A 15,200-nucleotide genomic window follows, 5' to 3' on the forward strand; every position below is an offset into this window, starting at 1 on the left:
GGAAGATGAGATAGTTCATCCTCATGCTCACAAAACCAGTCCTGCACGATGGGAGTTGTGTGAACAGGGGCCTTGTCGTCTTGGAACACAGCCTTACCAATGGGGAACACACATTCCACCATGCGATGGATCTGATCAGCCAAAATGGTCACACAATTCTTGACAGTAATGCGACGTTGCAGAATATCCATGGGCCCATGGAATACCACGATATGGCTGTCCAGAACAACACTGTATCCTCCCACGTTTCATTCTCTGGACGTAAACTCTGCCAGAATTTGGAAACAGTATGCAACAAAACTCATCCGACTAAATGACTTTTTCCCCACAGTTCCATAGTCTGGGTTTTATGGCTTCGGCACCGCAGTTTCCTGTTACGGGCATTTGCATCACTGTTGAGTGGTTTTAGAATTCCAGCTCAACCTGTAATTCCCTGCTTACGGAGCACCTTTCGTGTAGTTTTGATACTAACAGGACTCGCGGGTGCGATATTCAGTTCTGCAGTGTCTTTTGCGGCTGTCGTCCTCTTATTTTTCGTCATGATCCTCTTCAGTGGTCGTCTGTCACAAACACTCAGCACACACCTTTGTCCGTGTTCTGACTTAACGGAAGATGTTTCTCCGCTTTCCCTGTAACCAGAATAAATCTTCAGTACGGTGCCTCTTGCAAAACCAAACACTTTGGCTTCCTCGGCTACGGAAGCATGCATCATAAGAACACCAACAATTTTCCCACATTGGTATTCATTTAACTGCGACATAATGCACTCATAACTACACGGACCACTGTCCTGACCATTGCACACGTGTCATTCATCGTCAAATACAACAGCGCCAGCTGGAGGCTTGGATAGCCTCTGCATTTACTGTACGTTCAAGAAGGAATTTCTCACGATTTTTCCATATTTTTGTCTAACCCCTTTGTTTGGTGGAGGAAATTCGTCCCCACTGGTATATAACATTTCGACAGGATAAAGCACGGTCCTCCAACGACTCCGTTCCCGCAGTGGTGTTATTCCCACATACTCCGTGAGAGAACCTCTGGTTGTAGTGTTCGGAAATCATTGATGGAAACGTCAGTGATAATGAAAGTAGGAGTCAGCCTAGATGCATCTTCAGATAGCGTAATCGTTTAAGGTGATTGCTCGTGAAAAGCAGAAAATCTAGGTTCGAGTTCTGGTGTGGCAAAAATTTTCAGTTATCATGGCGTATTTACTAAATTCTAATTTTAATTAAACAATTATATTTTGGCATCAGTCAGATGGTTTCTGTCTCATCCAGTGCTAGGTCGACGGCTAAAATATAGTCACCAGGTTAAGGTAATTACTATATAGCATTTATCAGTAGCAAGCATTGGCGACTCTTGTAGCAGCAAACAACGTGGCCATAAGGTTGTGTTCCGTCTAGCATTTACACGGTCCAGCCACATTAATGTGACCACCGCGTATATTCGACGTCAACGTCAGACAGCAGATGGCAACTCTAGCAGCGGAGAGTGTATAAAGCGTGTCAGGGAGACGAGCATAACAGTGCAGTCGTTGTCGTAATGTGGAAAGGGAGCGGTTTATCTGATGTCCAAAAGGGAGTGATCATTGGCTTTCGGGCAAAGAGTGGAAGCAATTCTGAAACGGCTAAGTTTGTAAACTGTTCGTGTGCCGCTTCGGTTAAAGTATATCGTGGTAGGCAGAATGGCGCTATCCAAAACCGGCACCGAGGGAAGTGTGGCGCATCACGAGCCATAGATGATAGGGTGTGAACGACAGCTGGAGAGACACGTAGGGCGATTAGACGTACGACTGTTGAGCGCCTGACTGCCCAAATGAAGGAGCTACCAACAGTCTCACCTCAACTACCGTTCAGCGAACGTTTCTGTGTCCACTGAGTGGAGACAGGCGGTCTTTTCAGATGAATCATGTTTCATGCTCCATCGAACAAGCAGCCGTTAGCATGTACGGCGTGAAACGCCATAAAAAGACTCTGTAACAATTGTCAGAAAGAGTCCAGGCCGAAGGTGGAAGCATTAGAGTTCGTAGCATTCCTTAGATAATCTCGTCATTCTGGAAGGCACAATGGATCGACACAAGTATGCATCTATCCTTGTGGCCATGTCCACTCGTAGATGCAGTTTGATTTTTCTTGGCACTGTGGTATCTACCAGCATGACAATGAAATATGTCACACAGCTCGCAGTGTGTGTGTGCAGTTTACCGTATTCTCCTGGCCACTAAACTCCACAGATTTAAACCCAATAGAGAATCTGTGGGACCACCTCGAACAGGCTGTTCACGTCATTGATCTTCAATCGAGAAACCTAGCACAACTGGCCACGGCGCTGAGTCGGCCTGACTTCACATCCCTGTCGGTAGCTACCACAACCTGACTGATTCTCTTCCTGCACGTCTCACAGAGGTCAGCGCTGCAAAAGTTGGTTATTCAGGCTTTTGACAGGTGGTCATATTACCGTGACTGGACAGTGTGTAATAAATAACAACCTGAATTAGCCACATCAACTGTATATGAGAGTATTATTACTAATATTGTTACGATTATTGTTATTATTATTATTATTATTATTATTATTATTATCGTTACTACTATTATTACCATTAAGATTATTGTAATGATAAATCGTTTGGTGAAAGATCAGAAAAAAAGATTACGAGACTCGAACTTAATACGGTCACACTTATAATCAGTCCACTTATAAAATCTCCCTAATGCCACTGTTCGACATCCAGTTCTCTCGTATGTTATTCAACACTCTAGTAAAACTTTGAACCTCGATTTATCGAAAAAATTGAGAACCGCCTCGTACTACAGTAGGATTTGTTACATGTATGTATGTACTGCAATCGTGTGAAAGATGTGTAAAATCGGTGACCCGTTTGACTTCACTGAAAAATTTTGTTTCATGCCTCGAGCTTAAAGAATGTGGAATGCCTCTATAGGCGGTATGTAAAAAGCTACATCCCTTGTGTCGGTCTGAGGTAGCTCAGGAAACAACATTGTCGCACAATCCCTCAACGTTTTGACGTTTGAAGCTTGAAATTCAAAGTATCAGCCTACACCTTCGATAAGACATTCGTTTCAAAACTACAGGAACCGGAAGTGGAGTCATAGCTGAAATTTTCATCCGAGGTTTAGACATTCCACCAGTCATTACAGGACACACCGAAAAAAAAAATCTTTCTCGGGAGACACCACCCTAATAACAGAAGCACCACCTCCAGCCTTTATAATGGCCTCAGTTCAGAGAGGAAGGGAAACCACAAGTTTCTTCAACTGTGCCATATCCTGCTGAAGCCATTCATCACCCATTTCCTTGATAATGGCCTCAGGTCAAAGGGGAAGGGGGACCACAAGTGTCGTCAGGTGTGCCGTGTCCTGCTGAAGCCAGTCATCGCACATAGACTTAATAATGGCCTCAGTTCAGAGATGAAGGAAGACCAACAGTTTCTTCAGGGATGTCATACCAAGCTGAAGCCAGGCGCCAGTTTGACGGCCGCTGTGGCTGAGCCGTTCTAGGCGCTACAGTCTGGAACCGCGCGACCGCTACGCTCGCAGGTTCGAATCCTGCCTCGGCCATGGATGTGTGTCATGTCCTTAGGTTAGTTTGCTTTAAGTAGTTCTAAGTCTATGGGACTGATGACCTCAGATGTTAAGTCCCATAGTGCTTAGAGCCATTTGAACCATTTTTGGCCCCAGTTTCGAGAGGAACAGAGACCACAAGTTTCTTCAAGTACGCCATATCTTGCTGAAGGGCTACAACTATATCTAGATACATACCCCTCAAGCCGCAGCATGTTGCGTGGTGGAAGGTACCTTGTACCACTACCAATCATTTCCCTTCTTATTCCAGTCACAATTAGAACAAGGTAAAAAAGTCTGTCTGTATGCCCTCGTATGAGCCCCGATTTCTCCTCTGATATCCTCATGTTCCTTACGCAAAATGTATATTGGCGACGGTAGGATCATTCTGCAGTTAGCTTCAAACATCGTTTCTCTAAATTTTCTCAATAGTCTTCCTTGAAAAGAAGGTTGCCTTCTCTCCAGGGATTGCCACTTGGGTTCCCAAGACATCTTCATAATACTTGCGTGTTGACCGAACCTGCTAGTAACAAATCTAGCAGTCCACCTGTGAATTGCTTCGATGTCTCTCTTTAATCCGACTTGAAAAATGGGTCTCTCTAATTTCGTATGCGTGGCCTCCTTTACAGACGAACTCCACTATCCTAAAATTCTTCAAAGAAACCAAAGTAGACCAGTTTCCTTACTTATTAGAATTCTTCAACGTTCATTCCATTTCATATCGCTTGGTAACATTATGCCTAGATATTTAATCGACGCGACTGTATCAAGCAGCACACTTCTAATGCTGTATTAGAACATTACGTGACTGGTTTTCCTACACATCTGCATTAACTCACATTTTCTACATTTAGAGCTGACCCCTATTCATCACGTCAACTCGAAATTTTGTGTAAGTCGTCTTGTATCCTTCTAAAGTCACTCAACGATGACACCTTCCTATATGCCGCCACCCATGTCCGTGATAATGATCTCAGTTCATAGAGCTAGCGAGATCAGAAGTTTCTTCAGGTGTGCCATAACCTGCTGAAGCCATCGCTCCTGGCTTAATAATTGCCTCATTTCAGAAAGGAAGGGATAACACAAGTTTCTTCAGGAATTTAATGTATTACGGAAGCCACTCATCCCCCTTTATCTTGATAATGGCCTCAGTTCACAGAGGGAGGGGGACCACAAATTTATTCAGGTGCGCCATATCCTGTCACTGATGATCAGATCACACACAGCTACCAGTTATCTGAAACAATTCAGCCACTGTTCCAAAGAGTCACAGGCATTTTCTGCAGTGTTATGATCGTGGGCATCAGTGGACCAATCCAGGTGTGATAGATTGCCTGGGTTTTTGTCACTCGAGGAACGTATGTGTGCAGTTTGGTGAACACAGCTGTTGTCATCACACAAGGTTGAAGTAAACACAGCGTGCTCATTATGAAGATTTAAAAGGAGAGCCGGTACATAGCCACTGAGAATGTTGAATTAAACATGTTGGCTCATGTTCACAGTAACCTTAATGAGTGGGCGGTAATCATGGTTGGAAAAACACCAACAAAATATCATAGGACCACTTTAGCTCGAACGACACCCTCCACAGACTGCTGGTTGAACGCCTCATTTGGTCGTTGATGGAGCGGTTCTAGGCGCTACGGGCGCAGGTTCGAATCCTGCCCCGGGCATGTCTGTGTGTGATGTCCTTAGGTTGGTTAGGTTTAAGTAGTTCTAAGTTCTATGGGACTGATGACCTCTGATGTTAAGTCCATTTTAGCCGTTGATGCACCTGATGGCTTGCCTCATTTGAAAGGAGTCGGTTTTGGTGATCTAGGGGTAAATTTCGAGCCTGGATATCGAAAGGTCGTGGGATAGAATCCTGGTCAGACACCAGGAGTTTTAAGTCTCCTTTATGCTAGACTTCACGTCTCACTAATGGGAAGTTGCACCAAGAACGATATGTGGTTCATATTCCACGTTGAACTATAGGTTCCCTTTCCCCAGTTGGACTAGTGGGGTTGGCTAAAAGTGAACAAGTTGCCGAAGTGGCGTACAATTGAAAATAACTAGTGTAAATAGGCGACAGAACGTACCTATTGAGGGACTCCCAGCCCATTATGCCTTACTAATTTACTGTTTTTACTTGAAAAGAGTCAACATGGATACTACTCGGACAGCAAAGCACATGCCTCCAATTAGCTGTTGCCCATTTCCTGTTTTGTTGAGTCCATTGCAGACGTGCAATTTTAAATGCCACTGTAAGCAATAGTCCTTTTCAGGGTACCCGACTGCAAATATCCACTGTTCAGATATCACTTCACAGTGTTAACTCTGTAAATGGTTGAAATGGACCTGCGTTCGTTGACACTGTTAATTCTTCTCGGGTTTGAAACTGTTGCCATTAACAAGGTGTGACACTTCTCTCTGGTTCCTGTCTGTTGGGATCTCTTGACTACCACTGTTTCCATCACGTGTTGCATAGCTACGAGTGATTGTAGTCACGTTGAGAAGTCCGCCTTCATACACCATTAAATAGCGCAACTCACTGTGCTTTCATGGACACGGTGGAGGGTGACACGACCGTCTGGTATCACCTGTACGACAAAGGCACAAGTGTATGTCTTAAGAGGATTACTAATATTGTCTGTTGGGCTTATTTTGAAATCTACACTACTGGTCACTAAAATTGCTACAGCACTAAGATTACGTGCTACAGACACGAAATTTAACCGACAGCATGAAGATGCTGTGATGTGCAAATGATTAGCTTTTCAGAGCATTCACACAAGATTGGCGCCGGTGGCTACACCTACAACGTGCTGACATGAGGAAAGTTTCCAATCGATTTCTTATACACAAACAACAATTGACCGGCGTTGCCTGGTGAAACGTTGTTGTGATGCCTCGTGTAAGGAGGAGAAACGCGTACCATCACGTTTCCGACTTTGATAAATGTCGGATTGTAGCCTATCGCGGTGCGGTTTATCGTATCGCGACATTGCTGCTCACGTTGGTCGAGATCCAATGACTGTTAGCAGAATATGGAATCTGTGGCTCCAATGGCTCTGAGCACTATGGGACTTAACATCTGAGGTCGTCAGTTCCCTAGAACTTAGAACTACTTAAACCTAACTAACCTAAGGACGTCACACACATCCATGCCCGAGGCAGAATTCGAACCTGCGACCGTAGCGGTCGCTCGGTTCCAGACTGAAGCGACTAGAAACGATCGGACACACCGGCCGGCATGGAATCGGTGGTTTCAAGAGGGTAATACGGAACGCCGTACTGGATCCCAATGGCCTCGTATCACTTGCAGACGAGATGACAGGCATCTTATCCGCATGGCTGTAACGGATCGTGCAGCCACGTCTCGATCCCTGAGTCAACAGATGGGGACGTTTGCAAGACAACAAACATCTGCACGAACAGTTTGACGTTTGCAGCGGCATGGGTTATCAGCTCGGAGATCATGGCTGCGGTTACCCTTGACGCTGCATCACAGACAGGAGCGCCTGCGATGGTGTACTCAACGACGAATCTGGGTGCACGAATAGCAAAACATTATTTTTTCGGATGAATCCAGTTTCTGTTTACAGCATCATGATGGTCGCATCCGTGTTCGGCGACATCGCGGTGAACGCACATTGGAAGCGTGTATTCGTCATCACCATATGGGCGTATCAATGGGGTGCCATTGATTACACGTCTCGGCCACCTCTTGTTCGCACTGACGGCACTTTGAACAGTGGACGTTACATTTCAAATGGGTTGCGACCCGTGGCTCTACCCTTCATTCGATCCCTGCGAAACCCTACATTTCAGCAGGATAATGCACGACCGCATGTTGCAGGTCCTTCACGGGCCTTTCTGGATACAGAAAATGTTCGACCTCTGCCCTGGCCAGCACATTATCCAGATGTCTCACCAACTGAAAACCTCTGGTCAATGGTGGTCGAGCAACTGGCTCGTCATAATACGCCAGTCAATACTCTTGATGAACTGTGGTATCGTGTTGAAGCTGCATGGGCAGCTGTACCTGTACACGCCATCCAAGCTCTGTGTGACTCAATGCCCAGGCGTATCGAGGCTGTTATTACGGCCAGAGGTGGTTGTTCTGGGTACTGATTTCTCAGGATCTATGCACCCAAATTGCATGAAAATGTAATCACATGTCAGTTCTAGTATAATATATTTGTCCAATGAATACCCGTTTATCATCTGCATTTCCTCTTGGGGTAGCAATTTTAATGGGCAGTAGTGTAATAGTGTGTGTACATGTTTGTAACTTGCAGACGCGAGCGCGGCGGGGGTGGACCAGGATACGCTGCGCGTGCCCAGCCAGAGCTCTGTGCACGACCAGGAGCGCGACCACGACCGCGACGCGTCTCCCGGGTCGTCCGCCGCCGCGTCGGCGGCCGACGCCCCCGCGTCACCCAGTGTGCGCCGCAGCGGCAGTGAACGACTCAAGGACAGCGCGCGGGCCCTGCTGAAACGCGTCGACAGCCTCAAGGCGCGCCGCCGCAAGCGCCTGCACCGCGAGGCCGCCGTCGTCCAGGGCCCGCAGGTACGTTCTGTGTCACACTCTGAATACCGACCGAATGGTGTACTATTTGTGCACCGTCCATCTAAAAACTTCCGAGACTGATTTTATTCCTGATGCATAAGGGACATCAGCACAGCAAATGCGGTGCCATCTTGAACTAAAAGCTGTAAGTAGCATATACATGAAATATATTCGCAATTGCAAATATGGACAGCCAGCAGCTGTATAATGGAATGGCGACAAGGAACATTTGTGCCGGAGAGGGACTCGAACCACGACTTCCCTCTTATCGCAAGTCGTCGCCTGGCCACTTCCAGACTACCATATATCGTCGACCATGTGTCTACAATTTGCGCCCGTACATTCATTATGGATATTCCCGTACATGGGAAATATTTTAATTGAATGTCGCTTGCCTGGTGTCGGCTAATAAATACGATATTGTATTTCCTGTATCATTCGTAAATGCGATGCGGTGTGCCAATATTTGCATACATGCATGTCCGAAGGATCATTGTATCGTAATTCTGAAGAAAAAGCTCTGCAATATCGTGAGCAACATATGAGCATTCGGCCAGTCAGTTGTGAGCAGGCTATGTTAAGTAATGGACGTGCGGCCCTAGTGTGTCACAAAACGCAATGGAGTAACAGCTCTAGATCAACATTCTCCAGAATGTTTGAAGAAGAGAACAGTGTATGTGACTGTAGGCTTTCCCGGCGTAAACTATTGATGAAGGTTTCTCGGGTCTCCAGGCGGCTGGAGACCCGAGAAACCTTCATCAAGAGAACAGTGTGTGTTAAGTTTGTCCTGCACGCCTTGACTCCCAAACAAAAACGACGACATGTGGACTCCTGCCATGACTTGACTGAAATGCGAAACGCGGACTATTATTTTTTGGAAAAAAATCGTCACGGATCATGAGACCTAATGTTATTACTAGAACCTGCCATAAAACGACCAAGTGAAAATTTGCATGAAGGGCCAACGCTTTGACGACATACAACTGCATCTACATGGTTACTCTACAATTCATACTTAAGTGCCTGGCAGAGGGTTCACTGAACCACCTCCAGAATATTTCTCCGCAGTTCCACTCTCAAACAACGTGTGGGAAAAATGACCATTTAAATCTTCCGGTAAAAGCTCTGATTGCTCTTATTTTGTTATGATGACCATTACTTCCTATATAAGGCCGTGTCAATAAAATGTTCTCACTTTCAGAGCAGGAAGTTGGTGAGTGAAATTTCGTGAAAAGAACCCGCCGTGACGAAAAACGCCTTTGTTTTAATAATTGCCAAGCCAACTAGCGTATCATACCCGTGACACTCTCGCCCCAATTTTACGATAATGCAAAACGAGCTGCCCTTCCTTGGACGTTTTCCATCTCCTCTGTTAAACCTATCTGGTAAAGATCCCATACCGCTCGGCAGTACTACAGAGAACGGACAAGCGTGTTGTAGGCAGCCTCTTCAGTAGACCTGTCGTACCTTCTAGGTGTTCTACCAATAAAACACAGTCTTTTATTTGCCCTCTCCACAACATTATCTATGTGATCGCTGAAATTTAAGTCGTTCGTAATGGTAATTCCTAGAATTGACGGCCTTTAGATTTGTGTGATCTATCATGTAACCTAAATTTAAAGGATTGATTTTAGCCGGCCGCGGTGGTCTCGCGGTTCTAGACGTGCAGTCCGGAACCGTGCGACTGCTACGGTCGCAGGTTCGAATCCTGCCTCGGGCATGGATGTGTGTGATGTCCTTAGCTTAGTTAGGTTCAAATAGTTCTAAGTTCTAGGGGACTGATGACCACAGCAGTTGAGTCCCATAGTGCTCAGAGCCATTTTTGATTGATTTTAGTACAGTTGGGGATGACCTCACAATTTTCCTTATTTAGAGCCAATTGCCACTTATTGCACCATACAGATATCGTGTCTTAGTCATTTTGCAATTGGTTTTTGATCTTCCGATGAGTGTACTAGACGATAAATGACAGCATTATATACAAACAATCAAAGAAGCCTGGAACAGCAAAAGGCCTCTAATACTTCCTTGGTGAACGCCAGATTGAGCTTTCTGTGCGTTCTACTCAAATTGGGCGGGGGGGGGGGGGGGGGGAGAGGCTATGTAGAACATCTGAAGCATTAAAACCGCCACCTTTTCTCTGCCTTTTTTTTCCGGTCTCCAAACTTTTCGCACCGAGCGAGGTAGTGCAGTGGTTAGCACACTGGATGGCATCGGGCCCTGGGGCTTTGTTCAGTTTTAATCATTTCATCTGTTTTTCGACGCTACTGACACAGATTTATTTCACTCGCCTTTCAGGAGTGGGAGAATTAAACTAGGGCAGTACTGCAGAGTTTTGCTTTGTAAAGGAATATTTGAAGACAGAGGATAGCGCCGACCGCTGTGACCGAGCGGTTCTAGGCGCTTCAGTCTGGAACCGGGCGACCGCTACGGTCGCAGGTTCGAATCGTGCCTGTGGCTGGGTGTTGTGTGCTGTTCTTAGGTTAGTTAGGTTTAAGTAGTTCTAAGTTCTGCGGGACTGATGGCCTCAGATATTAAGTCCCATAGTGCTCAGAGCCATTTGAACCATTTTTTTTAATGGAGGTAACCACTTCTGCTTTAGCTTTGCTACTTTCAACTTCTGTTTCTGTCTTATCCAAGAGTGACTCGACACTACTTTCTGTTACTAACAGCCTTTACATAAGACCACAATTTCTCTGTGTTTCGTGAAAGATCTTTCGACAACGTTCAACGTTCTGCTAGTAGTCACTGAAGGCTTCACGCATTGCTGCTTTGACAGTCAAACGCATTTCATTCAGCATCTTTCTATAAATAGCTCTATGCTTTCTTTTATATCTATTATGCAGTAGTCTCCCTTTGTTTAGAAGTTGCTTTACAGTTACTGTATACCATGGAGGATCTCTCACTTCATAACTATTCTACTGGATATATATCTATCCAGAGTATAGTCAGCTGTTCCTTTGAACTTGAGCCACAGTTCCTCATTGAGATATGAAACTGCTACTTATTTGTATGGTTTTGTTGAAAATATCAATTCTTCAACTTGTTTTAGGTGCTCTTTGAACACTGAGACAAAAAAGAAACACATGACGCACCATGAAGGAATATCCGAATGGGATTGGAATCTGTAGACGTTTTGTACATGTACAGACAAACAAATGATTGCAATTTCATAAAAACTGAGTGATTTTTCCAAGAGAAAGAGATTCACAAATTGAGCGAGTCACTAACGCATTGGTCCACCTCTGGTCCTAATGCAAGCAATTATTTGGCGTGGCAGTGACAGAATTGTTGGATGTCCTCCGGAGAGATATAGTGGCAAATCCTGACCAATTACTTCGTCAATATCCCGAGCTGGTTGAAGGGCGTTGTCCATAATGCTCCAAAAGTTCTCAGTTTAGGGCAGATCCGGCGACGTTGCTGGCCAAGGGTATGATCTGGCCTGCATGAAGACAAACAATAGAGCCTCTCGTCGTGTGCGGGCAGGCATTATCTTGCTGAAATGGAAGTCTCGTGTGGCTTGCCATTAAGGGCAACAAAACGGGTCGTAGAATATCGTCGACGTACATCTGTGCCTTGAGGATTCTGCGGGCTGTGAAAAGAAACGTCACCCAAGACCACCACGCCTGGTTGTCGGACCATATGACGGGTAACAGTCATATTGGTATCTCATTGTTATCTGGGACGTCTCCAGACACATGTTCACTGGTCATCGAGGCTAATTTTCAAGCGGGACTTTTCACCGAAGACAATTCTACTCCAGTCAGTGAGAGTCCAGGCCGAAGATACAACAAACCAAGTTTGCAACTGGACAGAAAATTTCGTGGCAGGCATGACGCAACACGTTACCCTGAATGGATTCATCGAAAGACCGTGAAGTAATTCTGTTGTGCCCCAGCGGAGCGTAATAGGAGCGTTGGTGTTCATATTATATGCTCATATTAATGAGTTTGCGGATAATATTGATTGCAGTATCAGGCGTTTCGCAGATGATGCGCTTACCTATGAAGGTCATCTCTCGATTAAAATTGTAGTAATATCCAGTCAGATCGCGGCAATGAATGAGCCTGGTGCAAATAATAGCAGTTAGCTCAAACCTGTAATCGTTCGATGCCTGAGATCTGCAGTTCGCGCTTCTAGGCATCCTGTCCTGTCACGCTATGTGGCCCCGGACACATTTACGATCCTGCAAGAAATACGGCTCGTTTCTCGTGTCTCAGGAGAGATCGTGGCCAGTCCCTTAAAATACCATGCTGTTACGATGTGTAACACCTGTACAACAAAATATCGACAGTTCATTTGCACCAATATACCAAATTAAATGAACAAGAGTGGAAGTAAATAATGACTACAGCTGACAATGCCTGAACTTGAATTGCGGGTTAGCAGAGTTTTATTCATTAATGTTTAATCTATTCGAGATCTGGAATGCTGGCCTAACTAAAATCTGTCACAATCGTCTTTTTACGTCGGACCGTATTTAATCGAAGTTCATACTCATCTTCATGTAATTACCGATAATCTTCCCTCGTTAGTGCACTGTTCAAATTCAAATCCACATTAACACTTAAAAAGCTTTAAGTCGTAACAAAATACCTCAGAGTACTTCTCTTCACACTTAAGAATTAAAATCCACAAAAATGAAGTACTAGCAAATGTTCCAGCTTCCGGAATTCGGCACAAGTGTGGCAAAATGTAAAATTCGCTACTCGCAGCCCACCAGATTTTCTTCGTATCGCAACAGCGAAACAAAATGAGAATGTGAACAGAAGGGAAATCACTTAGTCACGTCGTCCAGAGTTGAAGAATTCAGCTGACCAAGTGTCCATGCACGCCTCTTTCCATTGTCGTATACACGTGCACTCTCGCCCCTCGTGGCGTAACATCAGTTGCGACTTTCCAGAATACAAAATGATCAAGAACTCCGATTTGATAAATATTGGTGTTATAAATTACGGATTAATGTGTGGTCTTTTTCACAAAGGTTATTTTGAGACCTCACAAATAATGGTAGGTCTATTATTTCTCAATAAATAATAATAAAAACAGAATGCGACAATGCGCACGTAAAGCTCAAGAAAGTAAAGGTGTTGTTCATTAACGAGGAGGACGACGGTTCAGTCCCTCGTCCGGCCATCCTGATTTAGGTTTTCCGTGATTTCCCTAAATCGCTCTAGGCAAATGCCGGGATGGTTCCTTTGAAAGGACACAGTCGACTTCCTTCCCAGTCCTTCCCTAATCCAATAAGACCGATGACCTAGCTGTTTGGTCTCTTCCCCCAAACAACCCAAAGGAATATGTCCAATGCGGCCGGTTTTTTATTAATTCCTACGTGTTAGTACTCTTATAAAAATATATTTTATAACTGAAAACAGTTTATTTATACATTTTGGGTAGGTAAGGTAATGTGCGGATACATACTGATGTGTTCACGATACTTGGGCGCACACAGTCTAGTTACCTATCTGGTAGATAGTCACATGACATAATGAGCAATAAGACCTCGAATGACTTCTCAGCACGAAGCATTTGAATGTTTAAGGTTTAATCTACCCTTTCCTTCCTAATTCCATTTACTGTCCACAGTAAAGTCTTTTATGAAGAATGGAGAGGGGCGAAGATTACAAGAAACTCTCAAGTTTGCTTAGCTTGTTACGCTGAAATGGCTCCAGTTCTTCTTGCTTGAGAGTCTGAGTGTTGAAGCTGTAATCTCACAGTTTAGGTGCTCACTGTTGGATTGAACTAAATAAATTTAAAGATTGTTGTTGCAGAATTCTTGTGTTTACGTAAATATATTTTCTCACATTTTAGTGTATCAGACATCTTTTGATTTTTCACATTAGCAAAGCCGGAATTACATTGTTCGCACAAAAATACGTCCGATCACATCAGAGGCATGCTTAATACTCTCACACTCTGCGGAAATAACAATATTCCAAAGGATTTACACTCTTTCTTAACAAATGAATTTCTATTAGTTTCTGTTACATCATTAATTTCGATTATTATTTCATAAATGAATCTAGAAATAAACATAGTAAACAGTACAGGATTGCGTAATTAATAATAGAAACTTTAAGTGTGCCAATAATTCGTAATTTCAAATGTTTCTAGAAAGCATTTTTAGCTATTCATTCAGTATTTATCGATTATAACATCGAAACTAAAATATTTTATAAGGTATTTCCTTTTCATAAATTTTAGCTTGAAATATAAGATACTGTGTGTAAAATTATATGCAAGTTTTCAGAAAAGCAACTGAAATAATATTGATCTGTCCAAGATTCGAAAAGTAATTCTGGTATCGACAACTACTGTTGAGGAAATGTAATGCTAGAGGATAATGTCCCGTTACAAAGTGAATTAATGTGTTTATACATTACTAAAACAGCTGTAACTTTCGTAGCTTTTATCATAACGACTGTTATTCTTTCCAGCGATTTGTTTAGTTTGGTTTACATAGATATTTTATTGATTTGATAGAACAGGAGTTACGATCATCCGTCACAATGCGTTGCTTAGCTTATACAGTCAGTGGATATGACCATTGGCCGATGGCTGGTCACAAAGCCCAAGAGGAACTAAAGCTACACTATTAACTTTCGCCACCTGCTAAAAGCTCTGCATTGTTCATCCCAACTCGCTATCTTCATTGGGTGTAGCGCCCTCCTCTCTTGACGCACACAGCCACCATTGCAGTCTGGCGTATATTAACTTGTGATCGTGCATCATATGACACTATTGTCTAGTGACGATAGCTTCAGGAACATTGATCGCAAACGTAATCCTCTACTTTAGTATTTTCTCACTACTTTGTGATACAAAGCACATGAAGTGGGGCAGCGAGATTCCGGCAGAGAGGACAATGGTTTCAGTCCTAACCCAGCAGATTTTTCAATTTTCTTCATAGAAGCCCCACCGAGTGTCCTGTCGCCGTACAAGCTCCTAATGCATTCGTTAATACACAGGCAAGTTTTCTCTCTGTGATTTACTCGCTCTCATTGTAAATTAAATGCAAAAACTATTGTGCATCTTATATCCGTAGTGAAGACCGGATGATG

General features: G+C 44.0%; 1 protein-coding gene across 2 annotated transcripts in view; it reads left to right on the forward strand.

Annotated features, from left to right (window-relative positions):
• The window catches only part of LOC126299075 (rho GTPase-activating protein 7), a 1,286,633-nt gene that overhangs the window by 1,146,251 nt on the left and 125,182 nt on the right, over positions 1–15,200 (forward strand). The window contains exon 12 of one of the 2 annotated variants that reach the window (XM_049990744.1): positions 7,868–8,139. The exons of the other annotated variant lie outside the window; for it this stretch is intronic. Within the exon in view, the coding sequence (XP_049846701.1) occupies positions 7,868–8,139 (272 nt within the window). The remainder of the gene's footprint in view (positions 1–7,867; positions 8,140–15,200) is intronic. 2 annotated transcript variants of the gene reach the window in all.

The sequence above is a fragment of the Schistocerca gregaria genome, chromosome X (assembly GCF_023897955.1).
Source record: "Schistocerca gregaria isolate iqSchGreg1 chromosome X, iqSchGreg1.2, whole genome shotgun sequence".
Taxonomy (NCBI): domain Eukaryota; kingdom Metazoa; phylum Arthropoda; class Insecta; order Orthoptera; family Acrididae; genus Schistocerca; species Schistocerca gregaria.